The sequence below is a fragment of the Ambystoma mexicanum genome, chromosome 3q, assembly GCF_040938575.1.
Source record: "Ambystoma mexicanum isolate Mex_15411 chromosome 3q, UKY_AmexF1_1, whole genome shotgun sequence".
NCBI classification, from domain to species: Eukaryota; Metazoa; Chordata; class Amphibia; order Caudata; family Ambystomatidae; genus Ambystoma; species Ambystoma mexicanum.
Window position 1 is genome coordinate 56,292,483 of NC_090926.1, and position 22,421 is coordinate 56,314,903.

Consider the following 22,421-nt stretch of genomic DNA (forward strand, 5'->3'; position numbering starts at 1 on the left):
GCCAAAAGGCCCAAGGATGAAGACCACAAACACTGCATCGGAAGCCTCTCAAATGCAGCCCAAGTGCAGGGCAGATCGAAAGAAGGTGAGAGGTGAGATTAAGGATCCAGAGACAGAAGGCAATACTGCATCTTGTCCGTGCAACCCGAACGTCGGTCAAGACGACACATCCGATACTTGGAGCAATCGCCATCTGATACCGAACTGAGCTCCTCTGAAGGGAGACAGGTGTAATAGATGTCTATATACCTAGGGAAATCAACAAGCAACCGTGAACAGCCCCACACTCCTCATGCATCTGAACGAGGGGCAGACCGAATTCCTCATAGACACTGGTACCACAGTGAATGCCATAAGGGAGCACGTTTACAAGCTGCGCCCATCGAAAGTAGACATCTATCCATACGGGTTGAGGCAACATACAGATACAAGACACAGGTGAAGACCATTCTGGTTCATGTTATCTCCACCCCTACAGAGTGTGGGTGCATCCTGAGTTTCTAAACAGATGTGGACATGGCACTCATCCACATGTTATACAAACTAAAGGTTCACAAGTATATTGACAACGTGGACAAGATTGATCAATTATACCCATCACTATTTAAGGGCATTGGGAAGCTCTGTAACAGACAGATCAGACTGCACATCAACTAAGAGATTCCACCGATTGCTCAACATTATAGGAGGTATCCCTGTCAACATCCAACAGCAGGTCAAGGAGGAACTTCACAAATTGTTGGAACAGGGCAACATAGAACCTCCGGTAGGGCCCACACCCTGGGTGTCCCCCATTGTACCTGTTCCGAAGAAGAGTGCCGATGCCATTCGACTATGTGTGGATATGATGAGACTGTATCGGGCTATCAAGAGGGGACACCATCTGGTCCCTCGCATCACAGATAGGATTCACATTCTCAATGGGGTCAATGTATTTTCAAAATAGGACCTTAATAAAGGGTACCATCAGCTGGCCCCAAACCAGGAGAGCAGGTATATCAACATTTGTGAGCCATTTAGGGCTATATAGATATAAGCGACTTTGTTTTGGGGCATCGTCGGCGGCAGACATTTTTCTATAAGAAACACACAATGTTATAAGACTCATCCCAAACAGCATCAATTACAGTGATGACATTCTGGTGTTCGGTACCACTGCAGAAAAACATGACGACACCCAAGCAAGAGTATGCATGACCCTGGAAGCAGCAAACAGCACGCTAAACAAAGATAAGTGTGAATTCAGAAAAAAGGGACTCTGCAGTTCTTTGGGCACATCTTTACAGAAAATGGCATGACCCCGGGGCCCGAAAAGGTATATGCGCTGAATGAAACTATGCCACAGACAAACATCCCAGAACTCGTGTAGTTTCTGGGTTTAACACGTTACATCAAGGACTTTGCCACCATCAGTGGCCGGCAGTAGCCCTCACCAAACAGCACACACCTTTCCAGTGTTCCCCGGCATGCCAGCAAGCTTTCACATCCATACAAGATCGGACAGCACAGGCTGAAAACATGGCATACTTTGACGCAGAAAGAGAGATGGAACTAACAGTAGATACAAGCCCAGTAGGCCTAGGGGCCATTTTAGCACAGAAAAGCCTGGACAACTCCAGAGACAGATTGTCTCCTATGAAAGCAGTAGCTTACCAAACACTCAGCAGGCCTACTCATAGGCCGAGAAAGAGCCTGGCATTCATCATTTTCATTTATTCCTACAAGGGAAGGCAATCACAATTGCAATGAAACACCAAGCATTACCATTTCTGTATGGCAACCCGCGAGCGAAAATGATGCCCCGCATTGCCCGGTGAGGCCTGCTTTTGAAGGATTATACATTCTGCATCAATCATAGGCCAGCAAAAGAGGACACCCGGCAGATTCCTTGTTGCGACACCCAAGATCAGAGAGTGTGCCGGAGGCCTCAGTGGCTTTTCGGTACATTTGATAACTAATGCATGTTGGAGCTGCTAAGTGGTGTGTGGGAGAAGTGCGGTTGACTTCTTTGGGCCGATTGAGGGGGGGGAGGGGGGGGGAAATGTGCTAGTAGTGATGGATGAGTACTCTCGCTTTCCAGAAGCACCAATAATCTCTTGAAAAGCAGCTCACCATGTCATCCCACGGCATTCCCAGACAGGTGAAATCGGACAATAGGCCACCATTCACAGGACAGTCCTCCAAGACTTTCCTCGGAATATATGGGGTTCTATCACAGGAAGGCAACCCCACTATGGCCACAATTGAAGGCTTCATGGCCAACCTGAAGCAAGCGCTGCAAATATCACAGCCGACAGGACAACCACATGAACAGGTGTTGTACCAGCTACTATGAGACTACCGGAGCAAGCCACACAGCTTCACGGCAAAGTGCCTGGCAGAAATAATGTTTGGTTGCAATGTTCGTACTCAACTACCACAGTGTCCAAGCATGGCTGGTGGACACGTAGAGGATGAGGGAGCGGGATAAGGAAGCAAAGCGACAAAATCAAGTGTTGTGTAGATGCCAGGAGGTGAGCCAAGAACTCCACACTAACAAAAGGGGTTGTAGTGTTAGCGAAACAAACCCAAAGCAGCAAGAGGGGCACCCAGTTTCATGAAGACCCTTCAATTGTTACTGCGAAGAAAAGAAAGGACCCATGGTCACAGCTGAAGGAGAATAATAACAGGTGACAAGAAACACCCTGCACTTCAAGAGACTGACAGGAGGTGGCCGATCAAGACGATGAAATCCTCGGGAGTGGGAAGCAACCTACTCATCATAGGCGTACTATCAGGGAGACAGTGGGGAATCTGACAGAGCTACCCCAGATGACCAGGTGTGTGATGCCAGGCCTGAATCATCAGATGTGGTGTGTCAGCGACCTCGAAGGGCGAGGACAAAGCCTCACAGACTTATTGAAGACATGGGGTAGTATAATGTTGTTAGGGAGTGCAGTGTCGGGTAATGTAGTTTGTAGCTGGGAAGCAGGGAAGTGACCATCACAGAGAAGGAAAGGGCAGTCCATGTTTGAAGGCACAAGAATAAAGATGTGTCCGACAGCCAGCTCCGCATATATGTGCATTGCCTAGCTGGGGCGGTGACCGGCCTGACAAGGCGGATCACGACAGAATGTGCATCCACTGATCAAGACCCTTGCCGACAAATCCGCAAACCCATTAGATCACTTCCCACAGGTATCACAACAGCAGTGATCCCACGAAGCAAGCTCAGCTGTGACAAAGTAACAAATTAAGAAGCTCACCAAAAACAGCAACTACAGATTCAAACAGAGCTAGGAGCGATACGACACGACCCAAAAGTCATCCCTGATTAAATCTGGCAGCGAGACAAGCGCTTTCTCTGCACTAGCGGGAAGAAGAGAGAATGACATTTAGCGTATGTCCAATAACTACCCAACATGTGGCTTAATTCTGCACGACCGATCACTGACTTCACTCCTGCGAGCAAAAGCAAACCAAGGAGAAGCAAGCAACAGCACACATGTCGGGCATGTCACACTTGTTGCCACCCGCCTCTTTAGATTCCTTCCCGCACCATAGTCCACGCAAATATATGCCGTCTCTTCCTTCCTACTACGAATTACCCATAAAGTATAACCCGGATTTAGCGCACTTACCTCCCCTTCGTATTCCATCCTGCTGCTGGTAAAGATGTTCTACAAGGATCCCACGAGTAGAGGAGAAAAAAAGACCCAGCGTCCAGCGCCTACGTCATTTCCGCTGCACTCGGAGGCGATAGCAACGCGCAAACTTCTAAAAGCAACCGCCATCTTGACTCTGCCATAGCCGCTGGGCGGTCAATCATAAACACAATGAAAAATACAACAACAAATAGCTGCAATACAAATAGTACATGTAATATACTCAGACATCGGACCAATCAACCAAATGTACTACCAATCCCAACAAATAATTTAAATAATGAACACATTAAAAGCTTTTTCTGAACATACATTTTATTTTGTGAAATAGTTTTTTATTTAGGTTATCCTCTACTTCATGTTCTTCCTGGTTAACTTTCTCATTGTATCATTGCAATGTTAGACTTGACAAAGCACCCCTTAAAGATGGCCACCATACACGTTCATCACATTTTCAGAATGTCTCACTCTAGTCAAGGCAATCAACCGGGTGCGGAGTCGGACTATAACCTAAGCGCCGCCCATTGCTCTGCAATACAGCGAAGAGGAGGATTTTTTTAAATATATTTGTTCTAGTAGTGTTCCAATTGGTCACTTTATGACTGCTTTCTCCCTCGTCATTTATTGATTGGCTAAAATCCGCAATGAATAACAGACGTTTTCTTCCGATTGGCTTACTTTAAAGCTCGGCTACAGGGGAAGGGAGTGAGGTGAGAGCGAAGTATGAGTCAAGTAAAGGGTTAAAAGATGTAAGAGGATAAAACGGCATGTTTAAATATGTTGTATAATTACGGTGTCAGACGCCCCTTTAACAGCGTTTAACCGTACTGTGGTTTTTAGCCACACTCGTATTGGTGAAGGCTAGTTGCTCCTTGTTGAAAATACCTTTTAGGCTTTAGTGGTCTTGTGGATACTGGCAGTTGACACCGTGGCCTGTTTTGTTTATAAGAGCAGTGCAGGTGGGGGACACTTCGTGAACAGGGCCAGTACACAGTCCGAGACCTCTTGTAGCACATGGATAGAGAAAGCCCACCCCCAACGATGCATGGCAAAGGCCATGAGAATGTCAGTGGCTCGTTGTTGAGTAATGATGGTGGAGACCCGAGGCTTGGAATACAGACAGAAGATCACGTTTTTGCCTCTGGGGCTGGGGAACTGGAGGCAGGCCTGCATTGTGGGGGCCCTTTGGGCAATACTGGACCTCTACGTGGCTTGGAGGGTGGTGGTCAGATTTGGCAGGTAGGACCTGTTCAGAGCAAGGAGCCTGCAGCTGCCTCATTGGGTGCAGAAGGTGGGGGATACCCAATGGCCTGGACTGGTGGCGGTGTCAGCTTACCTTCGCCCGGAGCTACCTTGGATATCACCACTGGCCCTCTGCGTTCTCTCTGGCAGCAACACTCCGGATTTGACCGGCTGCAGCGGAGGAGTGCAGCACAAAGGCTGAAGAGCGCCCGAAGGCTGAGGAGGAATCTTGGCCCCCTTGGGAAAGATCTCTACGGTAAGGGAGAGGAGAGCCCTACTTTCTTATTCTTGCTTTGTCGCTCATATTTATTAACTGAGGGAGCAGGCCGTTACTGGCAGGGTTGGTCCAACACTGAGGTTGCTATCGCCATTAGCACCTTAATTGCCTAATCTCCGGGTTTATCACAGAGACTCAGGGTTTTTACGCTCCTCTGCGGGGGAAGAGCGTGGAGTCTCTGGGATTTCCAGCCCTGCCAGTAACTCTGCCCGAGGTACAGACAGATGAGCGTAAATCTCCCTCAGATTGGCGTAATTTGACGTTGATTTTTTTTGTTTTAAAAATATTTCGATGTATGGAGTCTCACAGGAAAAAGGGTGGGGCCTTTGATGACGTAATCTTTTTTTTTTCTTTAGCAAATGTAGGCAGCCATGCTTGATATGATAGTTTATTTATATAGCGCCTTTGCACAATGTGTTTCAAAGCGCTTCAAGGCAAGGGAGGGAACAAGGGAAAATACAATGACATTCTTACACGAACAGTAAGGATGTGAAATTAACTATCATACTCGGCCTGATGACATTTCAGATAGTGCAAGAGCTAAGACATAGATAAGGGAGGGTGAGAGTGGGAAGGAAATGGAAACAGACAGGCGACTACTATGCTTAGCACCCATGAAACTGCAGCACAGGTGCAATATCCTCTTGATATATAGACTTCATGGTCCCATCAAGACATTCCTAGAAGATCCATCCTCTCAGAAAATTTAAAAGACACTACCCAAACACTACTACTTGGCGACCTTAATGTAGGCTTTAATGACACCAACGATCCACAAACAACATCAGCGTTCAATATCGTGACAGAACTGGGCTTCTCCCAAAGAGTGAATGAGCCTACTCACATCAAAGGGAGAATCCTAGACTGGGTTGCTGACCACAACTGCAACATCTATACCCTAACTATCTCACCTGAAATTTGGACAGATCATCATCTAATAGAATTCTCACTAGATACAAAAACCCCCAAACCACAACAACCATGTGCACCACCCACACTTAGTAGAAATAAAAAAAAAATGACGTTAGACAAAATACTCCCTGGTATTCTGCCCACACTAAACGCTATACCAGACAACTCAGATCCTAACATGCTAGCTGAAGAATTCAATAAAATTATGAACATAACCCTTGATAATATTTCCCCGCTAAAGCTTAGAAACGGTAAACCATACAGCCACCTGAACAGCTGGTTCACCCCCTTCTAAAAAAACTCAGACTAGAAAAAAGAAAATGCGAAAACTCTTGGAAACACAACCCTACACCAGAAAACAAAGTGAAACTAATCAATATCTCTTCCCAATATAACAAAGAGATCCTCTGAGCAAAGCAAGAGACCTACCATAACAGAATTACACAAGCTAACTCAAGCATGAAAGAGTTATTCTCTATACTCAGAGAGATAGAAAATCCCATAACTCCTCAAGACAACTGTCTTAAGATAAAAAATGGTGCTCTGAAATTCAGCATGCATTATCCAACAAAGTCTGCAACCTTTAAAAGAAAATAGAACTAAGGAGAGAGACACTAGCCACCTCTACATTGCCTAATTTAATAACATCTCCTAAAACCAAACCCACCACCCAATTCCACTTTTCCAAAGTCTCTATAATAGAGGTGGAGAAAGTAATACTTGGACTGAAACCTTCAAACTGTAAAGGAGATCTCTGCTCAGCACAATTGATCAAAGACGCTGCAAGAGATTTAGCACCATTTATCACTAAGCTGATTAATGCTTCCTTTACCACCGGTACCATCCCGAACAACCTCAAGGAATCATGGGTGCTCCCACTCCTTAAAAAGCAAACCCTGGACCCGGCTATACCCACCAATTATAGACCAATCACTACTGTGCCGTTCCTCCTGAAGATTCTGGACAAGGCGGCATACATCCAAATCCAGAATTTCCTTGAACGGAACCAGTTACTAGGTTCTCGTCAATCTGGTTTCAGACCACTACACGGCACAGAAACTGCACTTATTGATCTAAAAGCCCAAATTGATAAATTACGAGACATTGGAAAACCAGCATTACTCCTTCTATTAGACCTATCTGCCGCATTCGACCTACTGGACCATAATGTACTATGCAACCACCTAGACACGGCAGCACACTTCTCTACTGAGGCAATAGTGTGGATCCAATTATTCCTTAGTGACCGTACCATGAGGGTCTTCTCACCTACAGCAGCGGCGGACCCCATCCCGATCACTTGCAGCGTGCCGTAGGGCTCATGTGTTTCACCAACGCTATATAACATTTTCACTAAGCCCCTGTTTGATGACTTGGACCATCTAGGTATCACCTACACCAACTATGCAGATGATACCTAGATCCTCCTTCCTCTCTCAGGGGACTACGATGAGGATCTAGCAGTGGTGAACAGAATCTACAGCATCGTTCAGGCATGGATGGCTACTCATGGCCTCTGCCATTTTTCTCATCCTGGGCACCACGTCCCTCATCAACAAACTAAGTGCTAATTATTCGTCCTTCATCATCAACGATAATTGCATCCAAGTAGCAAAGGGAGTAAAAACGCCAGGCATATACCTTGACTCTACCCTATCATTTACCAAACAGGTAAATACACTAGCCTCATCAACAGCTTACATATTGTTCTGACTGGAGTGTCGTGTAGACCGTTGAAACCTCCGTCCTCAAGTGACGCACAGGGGAACTAAAAGAAACCCGCTGTGCGACCTTTGGGGCCACAGGTGGGAGATGTTACTTCCTGGATCCACGGAACCTCTGGAACACTGATGCTGCTGTCAAAAAGAACGAGGTTAAGTACCAGGCAATTACAATATATCACATGAACCAAAGGATCTGAATAGTCTTACCTATCTGGTGTTAGGAAAACCCAGGAAACCTAGAAGGGAGGTTCGAGACTCAGATGAGGCGGTCCCTAGAACAGTAGAACCGCAGAATAGCGTGGGTGCAGGATAAGCCACCTGTAGGACTGAAGGCGTGACTTGAATCCCAAGAGGGAAATGGCGTAGGAGTTCAACAAGGTACCAAGGGATAATCCAAAGGCAAGTCAGGGTCGTGTCCAAAATCCAGCAACAGGTAAACAGTTCCAAGCAAAGGTACAAAGGAGTATCCGAAGGAGTCCAAGATAGAGTTCCAAGGTCAAGGTAAACAGTAGAGCAAAACGTAACACCAAACAGGGTCTGAAGACAGCTGAGAAGCAATGAGTGTTCCGTGTCTCAAGCCTTATATACTGTGCGTTTCTGGGTCATGTGACGTTTCTGGGTCATGTGACGTCCACCAAGGTCACGTGAGGAACCCCACTCTGCATCATGTGATTGGCGTGGAGATGTAAGGCCGCCCCTTCTGCTGTATGTTCTCCATGGCAACTGCCAGTGCAGGAAGGGTTGCAATCGAGCCCGTACACCATACCTGGTACAGAGCTTTCGGTCCTTTGGGTTAACCGAATCACATGAGCCTCGAACCCTGGAGGGAGGTGTTGGGGAAATGTGAGCAGTGTTCTGGTGTGCAGTGGATCGGTGTGCAGAGGATCGCCTAACATATATGTAAACTAATTGGAGCCGGGAAATAATTCCTATCACAGAATAGCTGCCTCACTCTAGCCAGAGCCTTAATCATCTGTAAACTAGACTATTGTAATGCCCTGTACACAGGAGCAACTAAATCCACCATCAGCAAAATTCAGATACAGCAAAACAATGCGCTGCAAGCAGCACTGAACATTCCGAAGAGAGAACATATCTCGGAAACCAGAAGGAAACATAAATGGCTTACCACTTATGAGAAAATTAGACTTAAAACTCTGTCCCTCACACACAAAGCCTTAAACAACAAAGCCCCTCAATACTTAGTGGACAGATTCTCCAGAACGACCTCGGCTAGACAAACCAGACTAGCTAATACTAATCGCCTCCAAGTACCCCAATTCAAACTAACGACTATAGGGGGAAATAGCTTCCCAGTCAAAGCTATGCAATTGTGGAATGAGTTACCTGCCACATTGAGAACAGAACAATCCTCTACCAAATTCAGGCAAAATGTGATTAGCTGGCTGATAGCAACAAATGTCAAATGAACCTGTTCAGGCATGTTTACCGTTAAGCCTGTCACAACTGTTATAGCTGACTGCTACTTAATATTTGCTAACTTTGGTACTTGTTAACTTTTCACATGTATGACATTCTGTAACCTGTAACTTTGCACTAAGCTGTACATTTTCGTTATCCTGCGCCTTTATACCCTAGGGTCTGGTGCGCATAATAAATACTAAACAAACAAACAAACAAACAAAAGACTAAATTATAAGAAAAAAGAAAACAAATCTTCTGTCCTGCAATGCCAGTTGTGAGGGAGCCCGTTTTCAACATTGATTATGCTGACGCAATCAACACTGAAAACCGACTCCTTCTCAAAGACATGTTGTGTTGCAGAATGAAGGTAAGTGAATTTTTCTTTTTTTAAATCATTTGTTGTAGCCCACGCTTGTGCTTCTTTTTTTTGAGTGTTTAAGGTGCCCTTGGGGGATTAGGAGAGCAAGTGAGGCACGGGGGAGGGGTGCGCAGCAGTCAGAGAGGGTTCAAAATGAATACTCGATGACCCAGAGCTAAAAACCAGCTGCTAGGCGTCAGGCAGTAGCTACTGCCGGGGAACAAGGAGTGAATTCAAAGTGCACTGCAAATCTAACTTTCACATCAGATGTACATTTTTATTTTGTGCCCATTATGTATGATCCATTATATTTAAATGTGCCATAATTCTTCATTATTTACGTTCCCAAACACTTAAGGTTAATATCACGTATGCATGTTTGAAAGGCGCGTGTTGGCCCGGGAGCTAAAAGTAGCTCCTGGTAGCTGTTGGTTTTAAGCCGATCGGACTCTCCTAGCGTAGAAGCAGGAGCTAAATAATATAATTCCTAGCAATTTTGATCCCTGTGGGGAAGCTCAGAATGCTGGCCTATACCAGTGAATACAGCCGCATTCCGAGCTACCGGATTGGCTAGCGAGCACACCCATGGTGCTAATTGGCAGTGTTTTTTTTTTTTTTTTTTCCCTCATGTTGCTGATTTCCCACTGTTCATCGAGCTTCCCTCTTCATTAGTAGGCCTGCCGCTTTCTTAAATAAATGTGGAAATTATTTACTGTAAATACAAAAAATGGTGTCTCACGATAAGATCTAACTATAGGCGTTTTTAATGAATAACTCAGACTTATACTTGTGCTCAAACAGGAACCACTGATGGCTACACCCAAAAATGAATGAATTATTAATCATCAGAAATCTAAATAAAAGTCAAAATTTGTTTCTGGGTTCGTTGATTGGCACAATGTTGTTCCTTATACAATTCCACACCATTTCACCAATATGCACCAAATTTTGCACCTGTTAGGACCCTCCGGACATCACTGGCTACATGACATTTGAACACCCAACCCCTTTCCCCGGATTTCAACACATAAGACAGTTGCCCGAAATTGGGGAAACATCAATGTGGTCGTAGAAGGACCGGTCTCGACACGAGGAACAAAAGCCTAGTCCCCATAAAAACTACATTTCAAGGCCCTAAGATGCACAGTTTGCATGATATTTGCACCAGAATGCACCACGCCAGGGTGAGACGACAGGTGGGGAGAGAGAGCACAGAAGGTCAGAGTATGCAACAACACACCATCTCTCGCCTCCTTCGACATCTGCTCCGGGGTTTGTCAGCCAGCGACACACGCCTATTTCAGTGCAGTTTACTTTAGAGTGCAAAGCACATCAAGCGGTAAGCGCACCTGAACAGCGACCTACAGGAACATTGATTTTCAACAATTGATGAGTGTACTGCGGGTTGCCTTTGAACTCACCAATAAAAAATACAAAAGTCATCCAAAAAGGAGTGTACGCCAGGCAAGAAGTAATGTAGTTTTATTCAGGGCCCCAGACGCAGCCGGGACAGCAATATTCGAACAGAACGCGGAACAGAACTGCAGGAAAAGGCGCTGGCAAAGAAACACCCTTAACTCTATAGTCATCTAAACTAATTAACACCAAAGCACACTTACACGTTTGGTCCATCCTTTCAACGAAAATCATTGGGCAAACATGTTATTCCCCTGTATCGGGACATACATTAGCCTCCGATGATTGGGTCCCGGAAATCTCGCCACACCACCCCAGACCCGCACCGGGACATCACAGTACAGCCCCCAATTCCCACATAATGAAGCCAAGGAATTGAAACATTTGAAATGGCCAGCAGATCTTTATTCATGAGCCGCCTATCCTCTCCATCAGCTTCTCATAAGAATACTACTGTACCTAGGCATAAATGGTGTCTAGCAAATTGTTTGGTTGCACTCCATTCGCTTCATTTGACATTTTATGAAGTGTTTGTATTTCATTAATAGCAGCTTTCAAAGTTCCATTTGGTGCATCTCCATTGGGTACTACCACACAGCAACTGCTACCAATTTTTGAACACACCCCTCCCTCCATGGCAGTGAGTAAATCCAAAACATAGTGATTTTGAAGTACCAGCAGACGCAGTGCCCTTAGTTTTTCCTCTAATGCATTCAGGCCTCTTGCTGTTCAGTTCGGCAATCGCAGTAACTCGTACCGCGTTAACTGCAACCATTTAGCATTGGCAGCAGTTTTCACTCCTGGTAACAATAAAGAAACAAAGAAATGGTAGCTCTCGAGAATAACCGGTACTCTGCTGGAATTGCCGCCAAGCTTTCAGCACTCTTTTTTTGACCAGTAGTAATTGCCACATTTCCTCCTCCTATCTACTCCTCGCATTGCTTGTTCCTCATCATGCTGTAACACTTTCTCTTTCAGCCCATTAATTTTATTTTTTCATTAAAAGCCCCATATTGTTGTTTTTGCCTCAGCGCACCACCAGGGCAGGGCTCTGCAGCGTGACAAGTGCACAAAGACCCCCCCCCCAATTAGGATGGAGCTGGGTGTCATCCTTCGATCCACAGGCCCAGAATACGCCCATTATTGCAGCTGTCCCCTGTGCCACTGCCGTACTCGCCACCTTCGCCCAACCATGATTGCTGCCCAGATGAATGGACCCACTGGACCTGAAACACAAAGGGAGCTGTGTAAAGCTCTTTATGTATAGTGGTTGATGAGTTTTGCTTAACCAGGTTAATGCATGTACAGGTTTTCCCCAAACTACCTTGCAACTGTCATTGACCTTAAGGCCACACTTTCTTCGAAACCCACCAAACCTTCAAAACGACATTGCATTATTTCCCCCTCACATTGGCCACCGTACCACACTGCTCCGTTCATTTTTATCAATGGTCTTGTGTGACACTAGGGAATGTTATGTCCTTACACACACACACACACACACACACACACACACACACACACACACACACACACACCCCCCCCCCCCCCCCCGCCTGATTCTGCCTGACCCAATGCCCCCCGCCTGATTCTGCCTGACCCAATGCGCCACGGCATTTGCCAATGCAGGAACGGATACAAGCGGGATCGAATGTGACCTCCGCTGTAATGTAAAGCACCATACCATAGCTCACGCGGCCCCCCGTCCTATGTATGTACTAGAGGTGGTATGTGTTGGGATTGGGCGTGCTGCGGGGGAACCTAGTGGGTGTGGGAGCATGATGCATGACACATTAACACATACATTTAGCGCTTCAAAATGTGTCTCCCTGTTTATATAGAGAGTGTGTTCACATGTTAACACATATACATCACATTTCAGCATACTAGGCATTCCCAGATTTTACTTCCTGCCCTTTTCCAGTGTCATGTTCAAACAGATCTTTATTTTTATTTTTTAAAACTTTTTTTATTGAATTTTACAACATGTCAAAAAAGGAACATTCCCCCAACCCCCCCTCTCTCCCCCCCCGAGGTAACGAACATTTGATTCCTAGATCTCCTTTCTTCCGGGTAGACACTCCACGTTCATTGTAGGTCTAGTAGCCTCAAGCGTTGTGGGCACCACCTCACCCTAAAGTCATCTTTAAGAAAAATCATTATTTCCCCCCAATCCGCGACAAAGTTCTGCACCTTATTGTCCATGGCATACGTTGCCCATTCCAAAGCTACTATATCCCAAATCTTGCATAGCCAGTCCTGACTCATGGGGATCTCCGGGCTTTTCCATCTCTGGGCTATTAACATCATAGACGCCAATGTTAGTATCAGTTTCGCTTTCTCTCTCCCTCTGGGATCCCCCACGCCCGTGGTTCCCCTGATGCCTAGGAGGATCTGTACCAACAGCTCTTTATTTAAAACACTTTTTGTTTCTCTTCACACTAATATTTAAGGGTGCAACATTTCTTTCTTTAAGCAAAAAACATAATAACCATATTAATCCTATACTAATCAATACAATCATTAAAATCATCCAAAATTTACAAATCCTTTGTCGTTTGTTTATAAAAACATTGTCCTGGAAAAATTCCCCCTCCTTCTCCAGTTGTTGGTCTCCTGTAAAGTCTTATAGCTGAAAAGAAAGTTAATGAAAGTTGCATTATACTTCCCATCACGTTGCGCTCTGTCCCTTTTCTCCGGGGGAGCTGGTGCTCTCGTCCCTGCATGTGTTGCTGATGTGGACCCATTCTCGGCATCCAACGACCTTGACCGCTGTTGGTGTGGTGTAAGTCACTGTGTGTGGCCCAGTGAAGCGTTCTTCCTTCCACTTCCGAATGTCATTTTTGATGAGTACTTTGTCACCAGGATATAAAAGCGCTGCTTGTGCAAAGTCCCTTATTGGTTCATCGCGAGTCTCACTTCGTGTCCTTGTGTTGCTCTGTTGAGATATTTATTTAAGGGACTTGGTAAATTCAGTGAGGTACATATGGAACTCTTCCTCCAAGATTTTAGCAGAGGAGGTAGCATTGTAGGAGTTGTACGTGCCGGAGATATAGGTGCATGCATTCTCCGGCCAGTAACAATTTCATATAGAGTGAGATGATGATCTCCTCCATCTTGCCAAGTGTAGATGTTCGCTTTTAAAGCTGTTTTTAGTAAGCCATTCATTCTTTCTGCCAGACCGTTGGCCGGAAGGCTGTACATGGTACATATTTTGTGCCCAATTCCTGAAAGTGCAGTTATTTCCCCAATCAAATCATTTGCAAAATGCTGGCCATTGTCGGAGCAAATTTAATCTGGGATCCCCCATCTGTCATGCATGGCAGGCAACTTACCTTGGGACCTGGAACACTGTCTTCCCACACAACTGGTTATGCCCGTAGAACTGATAAGTCTTTCTTTTCTAAATGGAGGTTGTTTGATATCTTGCCCGGAAGACGACGTTTGCATTATTCACGTCGTTGAATTCACGTGATTAGGGATTGTCAAGTGTTACTGCATTACATTCATAAGCAGCGTGGAGACGTAGCTCACTGCTTCTGATTGAACCAACATGGCGTCCTGTGGCTAAAACTTTGGTCTGCGTCCTCGCATCTCTTAAGCAACGTCTTTTGGCTTTCCTCGTGCGTGTTGCTTCCACACGCGAACTCCTGTAGCTGCTTCCAAGAAGTTATGGGAGCTCCATTGTTCACGTGTATCTCTCTTCACGCTACCGTCGGCAGCCGTCTACTAGAAGACCAACGGATGGCTTTTCCTGCACATGTGAGTTCTGGCAGTCCCATCTGCGTGTACTCTGGTCGCGTGTAAAAAGCCACATGGTTTTCTGAACTCTTCAAGCGTGGCTTTCCTGGCTGCGTGTACTTTTCGCGCATGTAAAAACACACGCGGATTCCTGAACTCTGAATGTGTGGCTTTCCTGGCTGCATGTAAATTTGTTGTGTGTAAAAACACACGCAGGTTTCTGAACGTGCAGATTTCCTGGCTGCGCGTAAGTTTGTCGCGTGTAAAAACACACGCAAGTTTCTGAATTTCTAACGTGCTGTTCCTGGCTGTGTGTACCATTGCACATGTAATTCCACACGCAAGTTCTGCTATGCTTTTGATTTAAACCCTGGCACCTGTGATGAGATAACAGGTGGATTTCTACTCCTTATTTCTGTTCTACGTGGGAAAGGAAGTACTGCCGACAACTGTTATTAGAAGGTGATTGTGCACAGTACTGTGGACACTATCCTATGGTGCACCAACCTGGTATCTAGCGTGAGCCTCGTGCCGTTCGGGATAAGTTTTCCCTTACTAACCTTCCCTCCTTTTGTCGTTGTTTCCTTATTTGGATTACTTCAGAGACTTGTTGGCTGAGCCCCGGTTATCCAAATCTACAGGTTAGTGTTGTCCTAGTTGCTATTGCTGTGCTATTAGTGAGAGTTTATGTTGGGACACTTCCTCATTATACTTTATTGTATCCTAGGCTGACTTCCGATGATTTTCCCACGCCCTTTCCAGTGATCCCTCTCTCTGCCTGTTTTATTAGCCAGAGAGTTGTATCATTTGGAAGGTCTATTTTGACTTCACTACTTTCAAGCCGTTTGCCTCAATAAGGATCCAGAAGAGCCCTACCAAGTGTATCCTTTTACATAAGATACTTGGGTGATTTATGACAGAATCAGAAGCCTTGGAGGGTACGGATCCTTTAGTGGTCTTGACCCAGTTAATCACTGATTTGTGAAACAAAATGATTATGGCAGAGGATACATTGCGTCATCGGATGGATGTTATGCAAGACGCCATGCATGCCTCTCCTCGGGGTTTAGGCTCCAGTAGCCACAGCATCTGGATTGGGGACACCGGCACCACAACGGGAAACCATGCAAGTGGTTATGCCAACACAGTTTCCTTTGGCTCCCCCGGAAAGGTTCACTGGTGATCCTAAAACCTATAGAACCTTTGTCAATCGGTGCCGACTCCATTTCCTTTGCAGGCCCAATTCGTTTCCTTTCTCATTTCGGGGGTACTGCTGCTGCTTCGGCTAATCCTTTATTGGAGACATACAGCCCCTTGCTTTACGATTGTGATGATCTGCTGGCAGCCATGAGTAAGGTCTTTGATATACATTATGCTACTCAAGCCACAGATTTGGAGTAGCTTAGTCTACGACAGGATAATCAAACTTTATTGGCATATATAGCCAAATTTAACCAGTTATCAGCCGAGACCCAATGGCCTGAACATAAGAAAACTGCTGTTTTCTACAAGAGTCTTTCTGAAGAATTGAAAGATGCCTTGTCTACCGTTCCTGTGGTTCCTACGGGGCTCACAGAACTGCTTGTAAAGGGGAGAAAAAACCTTTCTTGCAAGCATCGGTTCGTACTGATGTAACGGCTGCTCCCTCCAATGAACCGGAACCAATGCAGATTGGAGCTGTGAGAGGTCGATTATCTAACGCAGAAAGAGAGAACCACAGAAAAATCAATTTATGCATGTATTGCAGTTCAGCTGAGCATTTACTGGTTACATGTCCCAAGAAACCAAAGCGTTCAGGAAACTCCAAAACTCGACATTAGCAGGAGTCCCTGTGTCGAGTGCTACATCAGACTCCCAGACAATTCCGGCTTTTGCGCCTATAGCTGTGGAGGTGACGTTACATTTTGCAAACCAAGAAATAACTTCCAGGGCTATGGTTGATTCCGGAGCCACGAATAATTATATTGACATCACATATGCTAAGAAATGTTCTATACCTCTGATAACCAAGGACAAACCTGAAACAGTGAGCACTGTGGATGGGTCAGTATTGACTTTGGGTATGGTAACTCAAGGGACTGTACCTATTTGAATGGTTTCACCAAACGGTCTTTCAGAGGAGATGATTTTTGATGTGATAGCGGCTCCTCATTACAAACTTTTGCTTGGTCTTGCCTGGCTGACTCTCCATAATCCGACTATTGACTGGGTTATGGGACAGATTCAATATCCGTCTGTTTATTGTAATGAACATTGTTTTACAAATCAAAAAGGAAATCTAAGACCCTGCATAGATTACAGGACTCTTAACGACATCACCATAAAGAACTAGTATCCATTACCACTGATAAGTGTCCTGTTAGATCAGCTAGGTACTTCCATGTACTTTTCTAAATTGGATTTACGGGGAGCAAACAACCTGGTTCGCATTTGTGAAGGCAACGAGTGGAAAACCGCTATTAAGATGCGGTACAGCCTTTTTGAATATCTGGGGATGCCTTTTGGCCTTTGTAATGCTCCCGCCACTTTTCAGTTCTTCATGAATGACATTTTCAGAGACATGATGGACCAGTTTGTGGTAATCTATCTGAATGATATATTGATATATTCATCGGTATTCCCAGAACATGTGAGGCATGTGTCAGCTGTCCTTCAAAGACTCAGAGAGAACAACCTTTTTGTTAAAGCTGAGAAATGTGTCTTTCATTTGCAGGAAGTTGAATTCTTGAGTTACGATATTACCAACAATGGAGTACGAATGAGCCGTTCCAAAGTGAAGGCCATATTGAACTGGCCCATTCCACATAATGTCAAGTCACTACAATCTTTCTTAGGTTTTGCGAATTTCTATCGCAGGTTTATTCGTTCATTCTCTAAGACAGTGGCCCCATTGACAGCCTTTACTAGTTCAAAGGTACCATTCTTTTGGAACCAGAAAGCACAAGCATCATTTGAGATGTTAAAAGAAGCTTTTACCACTACACCTGTATTACAGCATCCTGATCCCGATTGTCAGTTTATTGTAGAAGCTGATGCTTCCAGTGTCGCTATAGGAGCTGTACTTTCGCAAGTTTGTGCGGAAACCAAGGAGGAGCATCCAGTAGCTTTTTTTTCTCGCAAGCTAACTCCATACGAACAGAACTATACCGTTACTGAAAGGGAATTGCTTGCAATCAAGGATGCCTTCCAGGAATGGCGACATCATCTACTTGGGGCCAAACATCAGGTGATGGTGTATTCAGATCATCGTAACCTGCAAACATTCAAAACTATGAAGTGTTTTACAGCCCGACAGGCTAGATGGCATGTGTTTTTTGCTCAATACAATTTCCAAATTACTTATCGCCCTGCAAGACAACATGTCAAATGGGATGCTTTATCCCGCATCGGTGAGGATGTGAAAGAAGGACCCCCGGTTTGAAATACGTTGTTGGCAGATCACGTGATATGTAGCTGTTCTGCACAGCCTTCTCTAAAACAAGAATTACAGGACTGGGTTGACGAAATTCACGATTGGTTCAAGAATACAACCTAGATATACACAACGACTTGCCTTTCACACAAGGGGTGCTTTATCTACCAACAGATACCACTTGGAACAAGGCTCTCGGGTGGGGGCACAACTCCATTGTGGCAGCCCATCCGGGACAAAAGAAAACTCTAGAGCTGCTAAAGAGATGGTGTTGGTGGCCTTCCATTACACAAGATGTGATTGATTACGTTTCTACATGTTCAGTGTGCATCCAATGCAAGAACACTCCTGGCAAGCCAGTGGGTTTGCTACAATCTTTAGCTGTCCTTCACAAACCGTAGCATATGATATCTCTGGATTTTGTGGTTGAACTACCAAGGAATAATGGTTACAATACCATATGGGTTGTGGTGGACTACTTTACTAAATTGGCTCTCTTTGTTCTCTGTATTGGGTTACCAACAGCTCCTGTATTGGCTGATTTATTCATCCGGCAGGTGTTTCGGTTTTTTGGTTTAACGTCAGTGGTAATTACCGACAGGGGTTCACAATTTGCTTTACGTTTTTGGAGAGCACTGAATTCTGCATTGCTTATTGATGATAGGATGTCCAGTGCTTATCATCCACAAACGGACGGACGGACAGACTGAGAGGGTCAATAGTACCATGGAACAATACCTGCAGTGTTTGTGTCTTCAGTTCCAATCAGACTGGGTAACTGTTCTCCCGGCCGCAGAATTTGCTTACAACGATTCCTATCTTAGTGCCATAGGTACTTCTCCTTTCTATGCTCTGTATGGGCAACACCCCCAGATCCATTCCTTTTGGATTCTGGTTTGTCCATGGATATGCCTGCAGCAGGCCAAAATATCAGAGATCTCAAAACTTTACAGGCAAAAGTGAAACAACAATTGGAGCAGGCAAAAAGACAAGATAAGATTTACGGTGATGCTCACAGAGTGCCGGCACCGGTTTACAAACCAGGAATGAAAGTATGGTTGTCTACTAAGAACTTGCATATAACTGGCAAAAAGAATCTGTTGCCTAAGTACATTGGTCCATATGAGGTACTCGATGTGATTAATCCGGCTGCTGTCCGTCTGGCATTGCGATGGCGAGTGCATCCAGTATTTCACGTGTCGCTCATCAAACCATGCTCCGATACTACTAGATTGCCTATACGGCCTATTGCTGTTTCAGTAAAAGGTTCAGATGAATTCAAGGTACAAGAGTTACTGGATATGCGACTTTGTTCTGCTCAACCATATTATCTGGTGGACTGGAAGGGGTATGGTCCCCAAGATAGATCCTGGGAACCTCTTTCCAATATCCATGCACCCGCTTTGTTACATAAATTTCATTTAAAGAGGGTGTGGCGGCCCCTTTTGGGGGTGGCACTGCCATGCATGGCAGGCAACTTACCTCGGAACCTGGAACACTGTCTTCACACAGAACTGCTTATGCCCATAGAACTGCTAAGTCTTTCTATTATAAATGGAGGTTGTTTGATATCTTGCCTGGAAAACGACGTTTGCATTATTCACGTCATTGAATTCACGTGATTAGGGATTGACACGTGTGTTACTGCATTACGTTCATTAGCAGCGTGGAGACATTGCTCGCTGCTTCTGATTGAACCAACATGGTGTCCTGTGGCTGAAACTTTGATCTGCGGCCTCACATCTCTTCAGCAACTTTTTTGGCTTTCCTCGTGCGTGTTGCTTACACACGCGAACTCCTGTAGCTGCTTCCAAGAAGTTACGGCAGCTTCCATTGTTCGCGTGTATCTCTCTACAGGCTACCGTCAGCAGCCGTCTACTAGAAGACCAACGGATGGCTTTTCCTGCAAACGCGAGTTCTGGCAGTCCCGTCTGTGTGTACTCTAGTCGCGTGTAAAAAGCCATGCGGTTTCCTGAACTCTTCAAGCGTGGCTTTCCTGGCTACGTGTACTTTTGTCGCTTGTAAAAACATACACAGGTTTCTGAACTCTGAACATGCGACTTTTCCTGGCTGCATGTTCTTTTGTCGCATGTAAAAACACACGCGGATTCCTGGACTCTGAACGTGCGGCTTTCATGGCTTCGTGTAAGTTTGTTGCATGTAAAAACACACACAGGTTCCTCAATTTCTAACGTGCTGTTCCTGGCTGTGTACCATTGCACGTGTAATTCCACACGCAAGTTCTGCTACGCTTTTGATTTAAACCCTGGCACCTGTGATGGGATAACAGGTGGATTTCTACTCCTTATTTCTGTTCTACGTGGGAAAGGAAGTACTGCCGACAACTGTTATTAGAAGGTGATTGTGCACAGTACTGTGGACCCTATCCTGTGGTTCACGAACCCGGTATCTAGCGTGAGCCTCGTGCCGTTCAGGATAAGTTTCCCTTACTAACCTTCCCTCCTTTTGTCGTTGTTTCCTTATTTGGATTACTGCAGAGACTTGTTGGTGGAGCCCCGGTTATCCGAATCTACAGGTTAGTGTTGTCATAGTTGCTATTGCTGTACTATTAGTGAGAGTTTATGTTGGGACTCTTCCTCATTATACTTCATTGTATCCTAGGCTGACTTCCGATGATTCTCCCACGCCCTTTCCAGTGATCCCTTTCTCTGCCTGTTTTATTAGTCAGTGAGTTTTATCATTTGGAAGGTCTATTTTGACTTCACTACTTTCAAGCCATTTGCCTCACCAAAGATCCGGAAGAGCCCTACCAAGTGTATCTTTTATGGTTATACCTGTATCCTTTTACATAAGATACTTGGGTGATTTATAACACCATCTTGGGAACACTTCTTTTATTAGGAATTTAGCCGCTGAAGAGGCGTTCTTATGGGCACAGGGCCCAGCCTAAATCCAACGTGAAAATGGACACACCACAACAAGCATATACCTGTAAGAGGTACATCCATCTTGCATATCTACTTAGTCGATATGCAAGTGCTAAAAGGGCCCCTCTGGATGCAGCAAACTCCCTTTTACCACTTTTAAAGTGTGCCCAATTGCGTATTTTTGGCATGTCATACAATTATTTACAAATTCAGATACATTTGGCGTGAACCAATCTTCACTTATCCCAGCTGCCACATGCTCTTTTGAGGCATTGCCACATGCTCTTTTGAGGCATGGGCAGGTTAGTGAAGCTGTTCCAGATCCACGTTCCATAATTATTTTGGCATTACCACCTTGCTGGTGCTGTCTTGTCGCCAGATCAAATCTGTTGGTGACAGGAAGCACCCCCCCTTTCCTCCAAAGCTCCCTTTCACCCTCTCGTGCTTCTCCCTGCAATTCTATTATCTGTACCATTGGTGTTATGTTGAAGCGTTCTGGCAGTACAGGTTGTTCTTTGGCTGCTCTCATCCATGCTATTAGTGCCACTTTCTACTTCTCGACAGGGAACACCAAATGTGATCCCTCTGGCAAATATGCTGCTTCTTTTGCTGCCCTGTCTGCTCTTTTGTTACCTTGTGATATAAAATCTTGCCCTCCAGTATGGGCTTTGTGCTTTATTATTTCCAATTCTACTGCGAATGGTAGCAGTTCCAACAATTTACTTAATAGTGCTGCATGTTGCACTGGTGTGCCATCGCTCCTTTTGAACCCTCTCCTCTCCCATCTTGCTAATCCTGAGTGTACTGTAGATTTTACATATGCAGAATCAGAGAATATATTTACTGCGTGTCCTTCGGACATGTTTAGTACCTCAATAAATGCCACTAACTCTGCTGCTTGCGCAGAGTAGTGTGCTGGCAACCGTGTTTGGGGAAAAAAACCTCGATTTCCACTTCCTCAAGTATTCCAGTTTTGTGCCCTACTACTGCTGAACCTGTATGTCTCTCCCTTGAATTTGGGTCAATACTTGATGAACATCAATGAAAATCATGTCCCCACCTTCAATCCCTTTCTCCTAAACCATGGGGTTCCCTTTGATTTTTTGTCCATGCATGCCACACAGTCATGTGTATAGTCTCAATTAATTTGGCTGGGTTAACTGTCCTGCATCTGACAATTTCTATTGCAGGATTTGTCAATATGATTTCATACCCTGATGCTCTCTGAGTTGTCAGCTCTCTGAGTTGTCAATGTTTATTTGGGCCGTTCTTGTATTGCAAACAATGCATGCACCACGTACAAAATTACTGAGCATCCCATTATTATTATCAATGTTTTTTCAATTGCAAATTTAGTGGCAGCAAGTGCCTGCTCACAAGGA

The 22,421-nt window shown here is 45.1% G+C and overlaps 2 protein-coding genes across 4 annotated transcripts in view; one reads left to right on the forward strand and one right to left on the reverse strand.

Annotated features, from left to right (window-relative positions):
* The window catches only part of EIF3L (eukaryotic translation initiation factor 3 subunit L), a 277,699-nt gene extending 273,943 nt beyond the window's left edge, over positions 1-3,756 (reverse strand). The window contains exon 1 of the mRNA XM_069653069.1: positions 3,621-3,756. Coding sequence (XP_069509170.1) covers positions 3,621-3,638 — 18 coding nt within the window. The 5' untranslated portion in view covers positions 3,639-3,756. The remainder of the gene's footprint in view (positions 1-3,620) is intronic.
* A 393-nt stretch (positions 3,757-4,149) lies between these two features.
* The window catches only part of ANKRD54 (ankyrin repeat domain 54), a 544,971-nt gene continuing 526,699 nt past the window's right edge, over positions 4,150-22,421 (forward strand). For 2 of the 3 annotated variants that reach the window (XM_069653071.1, XM_069653070.1), the window contains exon 1: positions 4,513-5,142. In XM_069653071.1, coding sequence (XP_069509172.1) covers positions 4,659-5,142 — 484 coding nt within the window. In that variant the 5' untranslated portion in view covers positions 4,513-4,658. Of the gene's footprint in view, positions 5,143-22,421 lie in introns of all 3 variants that reach the window. The other variant, XM_069653072.1, reaches the window with a different exon arrangement.